A 13,831-nucleotide genomic window follows, 5' to 3' on the forward strand; every position below is an offset into this window, starting at 1 on the left:
TTTTACAGGTTATCTCTAGACTGTCTTCTTCCCTGCGACGTAATCGATGGCATACTCTCTAAACTTCAATTCAATCACCTTGCAGTGAAAATACACTTTCTGAAGAGAACACTCAGCAATTGGTATTAAATAATTCAATTATGGAATAAGTGCAATGGGTAATGTACAATACATAATGAATTAATAAAAAATAGGTACATGAGAAGCAGAGCAGACAACAAGTATACATTCTGTTTTTACAGACTAATGTATAAGAGTAGAATGTAAAGCCTCCATGAAGAGGCAGTAAAGTCCTGGTAGCGTAATGAGACTAGTGGACACAAGAGAGGTGTTGGGAAGTGAGTGGTTGGACACGAGAGCAAGACCACTCAAACTGATCAAATTGACAATCTGCACACAGATAGGAAATCAATAAACAGTCATGGAAAAGCCTAAGGTGAGCCATGGTTGATAGCATTGTTTAGTTTGCATGGCATAGAAAGGCAACCTCTCCTCAGCCCTGTCATGAATAGCAAAAATCGGCTAGTAATTGCCACCCACCCAAAAGGTTTGGAATTAGCAATACATGCCACAGGACGGCGACAAAGCATTTTGTTTCTGTTAGTCAAGGCTGAGGCCTGACTAATTGAAACTCCTCTCCTCACGTCAACACAGTTCCTTGGCCACAAGATAGCGCCAAAGCAATATTTTTACACTAGACATGGCTTTGGCCTGAGCCCAAAAACAGCAAATAGGAGGATAGGTTTCATTTGCAGGAACATTTGCAGATGCCAAACTGTGAATATGCATTTATTGTATTCATTAAAACTTGATGTATCCAGATAATGTAAATGAGAAACTGATACCCATTTGCAATGCCGACCCGGCAGCAGGTAGAGAGTAACAATCCAAAACAAAAAAAAATACATGGACAACAAACTGTATGTGAAATAGTTACATCATACATTACATTACATCATAGCACATGGTAAATAAAAGGCTCCAAACAGGCTACAAACAGATGCATCTTATGCAGGGGTTTACTGTACAAATGTCTATTTCATTAAAGTTGGACTGGTATGGGTTAATGCAGAAATGTGTGAGTAAAAATTGACTGGGCAGAAAGGAGAAAAACAAAAGTAAGAAAGAAAAGGGTTCACCACCGTTACATGTGTACTAATCTTGCGTCAACCTTCTAAAAGTTGGTAGAAAATGAAATAAAAATGAAAAATCAAATACCATATTCCCCCTGGTAATTAGAACACATGCAGTGAGTTGCAGCGCCACAACTCAGTAACAGAGTAGCTGCTATTGATTCTAAAAGAACAAGAGTTTCTGTGACCGATGTCTGTACCTGAGCCTGACAGTGAGCTTCAAGCAGTCCCATAGAGAAACCAGAACAGGAAGCACCTGTCAACACGTGTGTGTGTGTGTGTGTGTGTGTGTGTGTGTGTGTGTGCGTATGCATGCATTTACCAAAACGCAAGCAGCAGTTATCCTGCAGAGAGCTCATGTTCACTGCAAACCATTTGAAAACCATTACAATCATTACCGATTGTGGACTGAGGCTGATGGCAGTAGTTACCAGAATGAGGCATCGTGCATCACGACTCCAGGTGGCGTTATGTCAGTTCAAGCGCTGGAGGAGGCTGCACTTGGGCACCAATGAAAGTGCCAGGCAGACAGTAAGGTTACCAAATAGCACAGTATTTAATGGCTTCAATTATTCTTTATTGTTACTCCCACCCGATTTACTAACTTGCTTGCAAAATAAATGACTTGATGCTGCGATTCGGTTGCATTTTGGTCAAAGAGTCTCAGTGCATCTTTTAGGTAATAGTCAATTATAGTACATTTATATTCTGACCACAGGATCCAATTTATCCCATATTTAGCTGCTGGGCAGTCTTGCATTATTTCCTCTCACTTATTTTTTTTTTTGTAATGTATCTCACTGAAATGGAAATGTAGTTTAACATATTCCACATCAGGTAAATCCAGCTGCAGTGCCGAAATGCACTTCAGGCAGTGTTAGAGATATTAAATGTAAAATGAATTTATTATAAATTCAATATTACGGGTGTGTACATTTGCTTCAAAGCCAATATTTTAGCACGTTATCTCACTGCCTTGCTTCTCCACCTACCAGTCCTATACTTTCTGAAAAGAAAATTATGGTATATGATACTGCTGGTTATAGCCATATGATATAAAAATACAATCAGACACTATAAGATTATGATTTTTTTAACATGGCTATCATTATCAACCATCACCCTAATTTTTCATTATATTTTGATATGCTAAATACTCAATACAAAGAAAACAGCTAAAAGGAATGCACTATTACATAACTGCAGTAAATATAATGTCCTTGTTTTAATTTAATTTTGCTCCAACACTTCATAAAGACATTAATCTCTTCGAAGCAGTTTGTTTTCCTTGTGTACTTATTGTCAAGCTTTGGACGACACTCTACGAGTACTGTTTGAAAGGATCAGGATTCGAACCCCGGTCCTCAGAACTGTGAGGCAGATGTGCCAACCAGTCACTCACCGTGCCCCCCTTCACATAAATGACCGCCATTTAGTTTTTTTTCCCCGTTATATCCAAGCATAATCCTAAATCAAATAGAATTAGCTGTGGAAAGGGATTGTAGAGATTTACTTAGAGTATTGACTTCATGTCAAACAGCAAAGGCCGGATTAACTGGCTAAAAAAGGATGATCAACTTTGACATCAACTTAATCCACACCATCAGAATAAAAGACAGAGGTTGCGAAATCAAATTGTCATTTTTTTTTTTGTTTAACTATGAATGAAAATTAGTGTCACAATGAAAATGACATTTGTTTAAGTACAATTTATCAAAAATATTTTGTAAATTTTTTTATAACTAAATCTATATAATAAAGTTAGAAATATAATAATATTATGAGAATAAAGGTGAATTTTCAGTGACTGTCAAAATTGCCACAAAATCCTCATCAACACAATCATTTTCACAACCACATTAAAGTGTCCATACCCTTTACATGGCAAAAATTTAGTACTTCATTGTTTGAAATTACAAGTCTAACTTGAAAAGATCCTAAACAGTCCTCATCTTATCACAGGTACTGTATACGTATATACTTATATTACGGCAGCCTTGTACAAATGACTTTGGGGAACCAATTTGCCGTTATTTGCTGAAAAACTCACATTAGAATCAGAATCATAATCATCTTTATTTGCCAAGTATGTCCAAAAAACACACAAGGAATTTGTCTCCGGTAGTTGGAGCCGCTCTAGTACGACAACAGACAGTCAATTGACAGAGAACACTTTTGAGACATAAAGACATTGACAAAAAAAAAACACACAAAAAAAAACAGTCACTGAGCAGTAAAGGGTTGCTAGTTATCTGGTAATGCCGGTACATTATTTTTTTTTTTTGACAATTGTGCAAAAAGATGCAGAGTCCTCTAGCACCCCAGTTCGAATGACTAATATTGCAATAGTCCGGTGCAATGACCATTGTGCAAAGGGCGCCGAGAATGAGATGTGTGCACTTTATGTGTGTAAAGCAGCTTTAGAGTTGAGATGTCTTTTTTTTTTGCTTTGAAGAATATGCAATACATGTGCATATTCATATTCAACATATTCACTGTTTTTGTACTCAGGCCACAGCCATGTCTAATATCAAATTATTGCTTTGACTTCAACTTGTGGATTCAAGGATCCAGGTTGAAGTGAGTTTATAAGCTTCATTTAGTCAGGCCACAGCCTTGTCTAATAGAAATAAAAGTGCTTTGATTCTATCTTGCAGGATATACAGTATAGGCAATTACAAATGTTTTGAGTGGGCGTCAATTACTCGTGCATTTTCACTATTCGCAGCAGGACTCAATCACTATTCCCCTAACACTGTATAGTATTACATCACTTCCATTTCCAATGCCACTTATGCTGTTCAGGGTAACAGATTTCCGGAGCCTATCCCAAGTGCTTTGGAATAGCCTCTTCCCTACTTGTATTACTTTTATTATTGTAGTATTAGGTCCAGAAAAGCACACTGCATACGCATATATAATCATAGTGGTATACCTCAATTATTTATTGATATGTGATAAACAAATACCAACTAGAGTACCCACTGAATAAATGTATTCTTCACATACAAGCCAGTGTTTATATTGATTCAAATGAAATGACTCCTGACGCGCCTCATCCATGCACTTTACTATCATCAAGGGGATTCTCGTATGCACCGACCATTAAGCAGTCGCTTTGTAGAGACACGTTAATATAGGGAACCGTAGCAATGCGTAATCCTATGTTTTGTTTTTAATGAGCACTATCTCTCTGCCTTTGTCTCAACAAACATGCCATTTTGTTGAGGGAAAAAAGGGGCATATGGAATACCTTGATTTATTGCCTGATTGAATAAGAGCTGCAACTGCCATACCATAACTAATGAAGCAGCAATCTTTGCATTTCGTAACAAGCGTTTCGCTCATATTTGGTTTGCCCCGCTCCTCTGTTTCTTTTGGTCCGACTTGAATCAACATCATCACAGTTGTAGGAAATCCTTACAGCAGCGTGACGACTTTTTTTTTTTTTTTTCGATTGATGCTTTTTCCTGTCAGTGTGTGTATGTGTGTGATTATGTTTTAGCAGCATCTCATTTTAAATGAAAAAAAACATTTGGGAAAGATGAGTACTAACAGTGCCATGAATGGTCTTCTCTCTTTGAGATGTGTGCACTTTATGTGTGTAAAGCAGCTTTAGAGTTGGGATGCCTTTTTTTTTTTTTTGCTTTGAAGAATATGCAATGCATGTGCATATGCACCCGTTCAAATTGTTCTGAGTAAACACTGTTCCATGACTGATTGTTTTTGGGGGTCTATCATGTACCGAGTCATGTGAGTCATGCTTCCAGAAGTAAGCGTGTGTACAACTGAGAACAATTTGTTTATATTTAGTGAGGATTTTTCAAGGACTTAAAAAAAAAAAAAAAAAACATTTATCAGCTACCCCCTTCTTCGCCACAGCCCCCCTAGGTTAGAAACTGCTCTTCTGATGTGTTATCGGCCCCACACAGGCCCATATATTGTACATTTGGTAAGGTTTAACTAACTGGCAGAAATAAGGCCAGTGCCAAGTGAGAAGTCTAAGGACTGGCATTTTTTTTAATTTTTTTTTTATAATTTATAGTGTGGCTCTCCTTTATGGACATATAGAATAATACTTTACAACAAAACATTTGATTGTATTATGCTTATATTTACATTTTATATCATAGCTGTAGGCTACATTGTACTTCATGTTAAATTAATGAAGGCTGCATATCTAATGTTGTAAGGGTATCACTGGCATTGTGACATTTGCTGAATTCTCAATGACTTAGTAATATTATACAGTATTACTGAATGTGCTATCGCGTGTAACCTTTCACAGTCAACGTTAATTGTCAGCAGTTTGTTAAAGTCACATTAAATAGTTCACATTTTAAATGTGTAATTAACTAAATATCTACTGCTTATTTTACAATTAAATGGTGCACGAATTTTGACAAATGTTTTTTTTTTTAAATGGTCAAAAATCAAACAGCAAGACAGATACAGTTGGCAGGCTTACACATAAAATGATATCATTTCGAACATAGTGGAGGAAACATTATTCACCACTTAATTAACATGGCACAAATGGAACTGTCCACCTTCCCAGTTTATCTCTGTGTTTGTATTTTACACTTTTTAGTTTGACTGTTTGTACTGTTCAATCAATGGCTGAAATTGCACCATCGACTTTACTCAAGTGGCAAAGTACAAAGTAGAAGTTTAAATTTTGGCTCGCGACACAAAGCAAAATATCAAATAATCGACTTCTCGCAACTAGAAAAGCTCACAAGTTGGGCAGTCATAAGTCAGGGTGCCACTGAACTGTAAATCTGCAGAAACCGTAATTAGTGCTGCTCCTCTCTAAGAAAAAGAAATATGAGGTTTCGAACTGTTGGCCAAGGGTCAGGCCCATTGCTTTGTAGAAGACTGCAAAAAATCGGACACGCGCCAACACATCTCATTTTTCATGGTCGGGAATGAATTACTGTATGTTTAAACAAAATAAGGGCATGTATGCACCCTGCCTTGTATCACATACTGACAGGCTGGTGTGGAGCAGCAGTCATTACGTAACAAAGACATATTTTGGGGACACTTGACAATTGTGCCAACATGATGACGAAAATGAGGATATTTGTACAAACAACATGTTTGAAGTGCACTGCGACAAGACTTTCCACCCTTTTGAAAATGCATCACAGCAGAGACCATGCATCCTAAACTCATGCAGGTGCAGTGATTCGAATATTGCTGATAAATAGTCCAGTTTGAACATGATCTAGAGTTTAATGTGTAATTTGCTAGTAAAATCTCAAGAGGTAGTTCACAATTGTTTCGTCTGAGCAGGACATCATACATCTCAAATGTCATATCTTCCCTGACTGGTTTCTTACACAAGCACTGAATTTGTATCAGCTAAATAACAGAGAGAAAAAAATCAATAATAATGCTCATTTTCAGATTCTTGCTGTCAAGAGATGTATTAATTATACACAAATGTTTGTTTTGTGTTTGTAGTTCACAGTGGTGCAGAACAGCACTTCAACACACACAGAACTGTTTCCCACTCTTAAGACTGGGCATAATTATATTTGTATGGGCGAGTACCAATACCATGTATCAGTATTGTGGCGATACTGGCTTTAGTTCAAGGTATCGGGTACTTATGAAGGCTGCCGATACCAGCCACTGATACTTAAGGCAAAATCATCTGACATTGAGTCATTTCTCCTTGCCAGTGGTAGGTGCTACACTGCGGCACTTTGACATATAGGGGAGTCATGTTCAGCATCAGAAAGAAAAAAAAACATTTCTTTGTTCATAATTCTATATAATTCTATCATTCTGCAGTGGTTCTCGCTATCGGTGAGTACTCGAGTGAATACTCGTACTTGTATCGGTCTGAAAAAAAGTGGTATTGAACGTCACTAAATTCATGCATTAGATCTCATTGGACTGTGCAGATGTACCTAAGGTGGCCAGTACTTTGGCTGAGATGAATAGGGGGATTTGCAGTACTAAAGAGCAGCCTTCAAATATGTAGAAACAGCTTAATGCTGACATGGTAAGCGAGTATGCACCCCAAAATTCCGCACCTTGCTGAATATGTGCTATGAAGAATTAAGGCAGCCGTCCGTGAAGGCAAACGACGGCTCTAACTCTAAACATTTTACACAGAGTGAAATAAAGTAACCCAGGAAGCAAATTGTTGACGTCCTCACCAAATATATGTCCTTGGATGTTGAAAGTAAATGCATCCACCCACACATCCCACTACCAGACAACATTTTTTCACTCACTAATTGCTGCCAGTTTGCTCAAAATGTCACCCTTGCAAAAACATCACTTACTTAACATGCTTCTGTTTTCATCTTGTAGTGTCATAGATTCTATCCTTTCCACTCTCTCCCTTACCCTAGCGGACAAACAGCCTTCCAAGTAATAAATGTGGGCAACAGTGTAATGTCTGCATCAGTAGGCCTTTTAAGCCTAACACCCAAGAGTCATGTGGGGATCAAATCCACATCAAAGCCTGGCCAATGATGTTATAAGAGCTGTGCAACAATGGAACAATAATTAAAGCCTCATGGATTTCCAAAATACTGTTGCGCGCGCGTGCACGCACAGGCACCCACTGTATATCACTCCCTGTAGTCATGGTGATTGAAAGAGCTCAGGTTGACGTTTGTCACAAAAACGTATTATCAGTCTTGACACATACGGCTACCTGCCATACAATACGTAAGAAGCCGTTCCCGCCCATCTCGAATGCAGTAAACATATTTGAAACATTCATCTGCTCAGCGGTGGCTCATTGGCTCAAGATCAAGACGTCATACCCGGCGGTAGCAGCAAAACATAAGACGCTGTGGCGATTTTAAATGAGGCAAACGTGAGAGAATGTGTTTCTTGGGTGCTTGCACAAAGTGCTGGGCTCACTCTCGGAGTCATCTTGGAAGTAATATCCCAAATGAGCAAAATGTTTCTTTTTGTTATCCCTGGATTAGTTCATGATTCATGATTTCCCTCTATTCTTCCTTGGTTGATTTAACAAAACTCATTACCTAACTGTTAATGCTGTTGATAGTGATACAATGTGGGGATACTGATCTGTCCATGTGTGATTTTTCTCAATATAGCAATGTGCCAGTGTCACATGAGGTTATCTTAAAGCCTGACTCCAGACCTTTGGACCACATTTATATCAATCGAAGGTCACGTTTTCCTCACGTTGGAGCTGAACATTACTGACGTGCTTATTCAAGTTGGGCTTATTCTTCAAATGAATGCACGCCTTAAAAACGCAACCAGCACATCTCTTAAAAGGCTGCCCTTTTTACCTCTTCAGCGTCCACATCCTCCACAGCCTCAGTCGGTTCCGGCGCTTTCACGAACCACCACTGGATCTCCAAATAAACTGACGTGGTTCCGCTCTGAAAAGCGCACGCCATCTCTATGTTTTGTCCCTCTTTGACCGTCATGTTAGAGGGTAGATCAGTGAAGCGACCTGCAGAAGATGGAAGGGAGATGCACGGGGGCGGGAGTTGCAGAGATAATGAGTGAAGGAAAGAGGGAGAGCAGGGGAATGAGAGAAAGCATTGTGGGTATAATTCGGTGATGTCTGCACGCATAGAAATAAGCAGGAATTAACTACCTAGGCATTTTTTGTAATAGTCTCAGCCCCTCCTGTCTTCTCATCAAAAGAACTACATTGTTCAGTGAATGCACACAGAAAATCACAAGCTTTTGACTATTTTGCATGTCATTGCGATGCAAGTATTGCGCAGAGTGAATTAGGAACAGTGAAAGAGAGAAAAATGACTTTTGGAGGAAATTTTGAAAAAAAGAAATATATGTTTCGTCGTGGTCGTCTAGAAGTTCGTTGTTTTGAATTATAATGCCCACGAGAAGCATCGATGAATTGGAACCAATGCATGAAGAAGGGCAGATGCTTTTCAGAACCTCGGACAGTGACATTAAGCAGCGAGCTGTGCTGCCGAACCTTTTTTTAATGAGACAGATTTGTTTAACCACACAATTTTCCTTAGGACTAGAACACGTTTTATTATGAGAGCATCTGAGACTCGAGCGCTCAAACACACCAAGCAATAACCAGTTGCATTTTATTATTTATTTGATTTATTTTTGCGTTGGTCTTTCATCGTGATGGCATTGTCCCGCTTCTTGGACGTTTTTATAAGACATCTTACTTACAAAATTTAGCGCTTTCCTCCAAAAAGCCTCGTTGCTTTTGCAGGAAAAAAAAAAACTGCGCACTTTTTTAACAGTTTCTCGCACCCCGCAGCCTTGGAAGTCTTACCTTCAAAGGAGAATCCAAAATGCACACAAAACCCAGCTAAGAAAATAAATCCAGCGGTATCATGAGAGGTCCACATCGTTGCACTGTTGAGAGGTTTCTTTACATGAGCTGTAAGGGCAAGAAAAGGCGAAACAAATAGAGCCAGCACACAGAAAAATCAAACAGTTGCTGGGTCGGTGTTTTTAAACGGAGGTTGCCGCAGGTTGAACATGCCGCAAAACTAGCGCCAGTCGTTGCTGAACTTCTTTCTGTCCTTCTTTCTTTTTTTCCCCGTGTGTCTGTTGCGGCGGCGACTGTCGACTGCTCGGCTCGGCTCGGCTGTGCACAATAAGCAACGGGCTGCGGGACTTGCTGTGCAACACCGGAGAGACGTCAGTCAGTCTGCTGGTGAATCACTGTGCGGCATTCGCACTTCACTTTTTTTTTTTTTTTTTTTTTTGCATATTCTCAGCTCCCCATCCTCGGGCTATTTCATTTAAACATAGCACATCTTCATAATTTCATGCAAATGCTTACATGTCAACCTTTTTATTTATGTTGCGAAAACCACCACGCTTACCACATTTGCAGTTTGTAAATTGACACTCGCCCCAGCTCACTAGTGCCAAAAAATGTGTATGTATACTTAAATTCAATATTGTTTAACCTAACGTGGGCGTGGCCAAGCTTTCAGGGTACTTGAGCTGTGGAAAGCCAGTCCTGTAGCGTAAAATTGAAAAGGGGGGCTGGGCCGGCAGGGCAAGTGCAGCAAGTCATAAGTCATTAGTATAGAAAGGATCCCGCTGGAATATTATTAGTCTCATGGGCAGACTGAGAACATGCAGTCCTTTTGCATTATGCACACATTGTGCCACTCCTTGGATTCGTGGAAATGTATTCAGAGTACAATCTGGGGGCATCCATCTGGATAACTCACCTTTTCTCTTTTATTAACTACACTGACTAGTAAGATGAAACAGAATACACATCGACTTTGCATGTTTTTTTTTTCTCTCTTTGAAGGCATATTTAAAATGTTCTTTCGGAGATACATAACAGTGGAAATAATGTAGAATGTTAACATTAATGATATTAACATTTTCAAATACAACCCCAATTCCAATGAAGTTGGGACGTTGTGTTAAACATAAGTAAAAACAGAACACAATGATTTGCAAATCGTGTTTAATTGAATACACTACAATGACAAAATATGTAAAGTTCAAACTGATAAACTTTATTGTTTTTAGCAAATAATCATTAACTGAGAATTTTATGGCTGCAACACGTTCCAAAAAAGTTGGGACAGGTGGCAAAAAAGACTGCGAAAATTGAGGAATGCTCATCAAACACCTGTTTGGAACATCCCACAGGTGAACGGGCTAATTGGGAGCAGGTGGGTGCCATGATTGGGTATAAAAGGAGCTTCCCTGAATTGCTCAGTCATTCACAAGCAAAGATGGGGCGAGGTTCGCCTCTTTGTGAACAAGTACGTGAGAAAATAGTCAAACAGTTTAACGACAATGTTCCTCAACGTACAATTGCAAGGAATTTAGGGATTTCATCATCTATGGTCCGTAATATCATCAAAAGGTTCAGAGAATCTGGAGAAATCACTGCATGTAAGCGGGAAGGCCGAAAACCAACATTGAATGCCCGTGATCTTTGATCCCTCAGGCAGCACTGCATCAAAAACCGAAATCAATGTGTAAAGGATATGGGCTCAGGGACACTTCAGAAAACCAATGTCAGTAAATACAGTTCAGCGCTACATCCGTAAGTGCAACTTGAAACTCGACTATGCAAAGCAAAAGCCATTCATCAACAACACCCAGAAACGCCACCGGCTTCTTTGGGCCCGAGCTCATCTAAGATGGACTGATGCAAAGTGGAAAAGTGTTCTGTGGTCCGACGAGTCCACATTTCAAATTGTTTTTGGAAATGAGGAAATAGCCAATGAGGAAAAGAACCATCCGGACTGTTATGGATGCAAAGTTCAAAAGCCAGCATCTGTGATGGTATGGGGCTGTGTTAGTGCCAATGGCATGGGTAACTTATACATCTGTGAAGGCACTATTAATGCTGAAAGATACATACAGGTTTTGGAGAAACATATGCTGCCATCCAATGTCTTTTTCACGGACGCCTCTGCTTATTTCAGCAAGACAATGGCAAACCACATTCTGCACGTGTTACAGCAACGTGGCTTCGTAGTAAAAGAGTGCGGGTACTAGACTGTCCTGCCTGCAGTCCAGACCTGTCTCCCATTGAAAATGTGTGGCGCATTATGAAGTGTAAAATACGACAATGGAGACCCCGGACTGTTGAACAGCTGAAGCTGTACATCAAGCAAGAATGGGAAAGAATTTCACCAACAAAGCTTAAAAAATTAGTGTCCTCAGTTCCCAAACGTTTATTGAATGTTGTTAAAAGAAAAGGTGGTGTACTGTATGTTCTCACTTTGCACGCGTGGGCTTATTGTGGATACGCTGGCTTCCTCCCACATTTCAAAAACTCAAAGTCATCTGGGATAGGCTGCAGCTCACCCGTGAGCCTAATGAGGACAATCGCTATAGAAAATACAGATGGTTCATTAACAAAGTGAGGTAAATATCGAACTTTTATTGAATGATGTCCCGTAACATATAAAGGGATTATAGGTGTCACTCATCATATTACAAACGTAGTTAATAATTGGGTTAGTTGTTCATGTCTGCATAGACTGTGATAACAATCCATCATCTTTGACGCTGCTGCAATCCTCAGTGATACATTCATCACCTTGAGACTCGACTACCTGTATACTGTAAGCGTCTCATGTGTGGCTCCTTCATCCAAATCCCTCAAAAAACAACAATATATTCAGAACTCTACAGCTTGCAGTCTCAACAGTCCTCATAGTCTGTACCCTTGATCAAATCAGCCCTCCCCTAAAAAAACCTCCGCTGTCAACATTTCCAGACTTCATCTGCAAAGCTCTCTCAAACCTGACTTCACCTTATCTGAACTGGTTTAATTGTTCTAAAAAACAGAAGCAACAATTCACATACACACTTTAATTGCTCTCATGTGAAATTCAGAAGAAACTACTGTATATGAGCCTTCATATGTAGAGGGCTAAACGCTGTATTTGGCAATTGATTCAGTGTGGCCACCATTCATGTTTACCATGCGCAAGGTGCATTCAGGGACACTCCGTAAATGGTAGAGAATTTCTTCTTTGTTCAAAAAAAATATTTGTATCAGAATGCTTTAGTTAAATCACTGTACGATCACTCATTGAATTTAATGTAATATAAGACTAGATAAGACAAAAAATATGTTGTTAATATATTCAGCCAGAGTTATCAATGTCCTTTCACCATCATTCCTGCCATACTGTGTTGCGTGTTTTTGTTTGCACATGAAGGGGAGAAGTCCTGTTTTTGTTTTAATTCCTTATTAATAAAAAAAGCCAAAAACATTCAAGCAGTTTTTCCTCATGTTTTTGAGATTGTAGGGTTAACGTTGCAGTTGGACTGAATAGGTGGCAACAATGGGGAGAAGAAGTGTCAGTGTTTTCAGGGTAATACCCCATCAGTATACATACAGTATTGAAAAAAACAGAACTATGAAGTTGTTCATTTTTGGAACAGTGAATTTTGTTCAAAATTTAGAATTATGAACTATGAACTGAACTAGTTCAATTTTGAAACAGTGAACTGAACTTTGAACTAGTTCGCGTGAAAAATGAATTTTCCCAAGGATGATGATACTTGTACCCTGGCAGCCAGCTGTCCCTTTCTCAACATAGTAGGGAGGTTCAGGCTGCTGCATTCCATACAGTCTCCTATATATTTTTTTTATTTTAATGGTTGTGACAAGCGAGCACCTGCTTTCTTTAGTGGGGGGAAACCCATAAATAAGTGTCTCGGTTGGCCAAGTCGGACAGCTTCTCATAAATTTGACTGCCCAGAGAGCGATACAGTCCACTGGAAAGACTCATGGCGCTTGCAATAGCTGGTCCGCCCCTGGACGTCTGCAAAAACTCTTTCAGACTGTTTCAAACAAAGAAGTTCTGTGTGCTAAACATGCCAAAAATACATCTGCAAAAACAGGTGCAAAAGTCCAAGGTTGAAACCGAGTCCTTTCTTTCCATGAGAAAATAGTGTTAACCATTCATTCGCTATGGTGCATAATCAATTTCATCATATACACCGTAATGAGAAAACTAAAGAAAATTGTTGCTAATGTCTTTATTATGTTATTATTGAAAGGACACATTAGCCTTATTCTGCTCCCTTTCAGGAGCCTTTGTATGAATGTGGTGCATGGGGGTTCTCTTTTGAAGTATGTGACGGACTCCCCGCAGAGCATAAACTGGTGGAGGCAGGGTTGTGGATCTCCAGGAATGCAAATCTGACAGACACACAAACACACACACACACAAATTTAACAACCAGTGACC

General features: G+C 39.3%; 1 protein-coding gene across 1 annotated transcript in view; it reads right to left on the reverse strand.

Annotated features, from left to right (window-relative positions):
- Positions 1 to 9,811, reverse strand: part of vstm2a (V-set and transmembrane domain containing 2A) — a 49,167-nt gene extending 39,356 nt beyond the window's left edge. Inside the window, exons 1-2 of the mRNA XM_061758869.1 lie at positions 9,406 to 9,811; positions 8,426 to 8,592 (exon numbers count right to left, since the gene is read on the reverse strand). Of these exons, the coding sequence (XP_061614853.1) occupies positions 8,426 to 8,592; positions 9,406 to 9,481 (243 nt within the window). The 5' untranslated portion in view covers positions 9,482 to 9,811. The remainder of the gene's footprint in view (positions 1 to 8,425; positions 8,593 to 9,405) is intronic.
- Positions 9,812 to 13,831: the final 4,020 nt, after the last annotated feature.

Source organism: Phyllopteryx taeniolatus, chromosome 20, assembly GCF_024500385.1.
Source record: "Phyllopteryx taeniolatus isolate TA_2022b chromosome 20, UOR_Ptae_1.2, whole genome shotgun sequence".
NCBI lineage: Eukaryota > Metazoa > Chordata > Actinopteri > Syngnathiformes > Syngnathidae > Phyllopteryx > Phyllopteryx taeniolatus.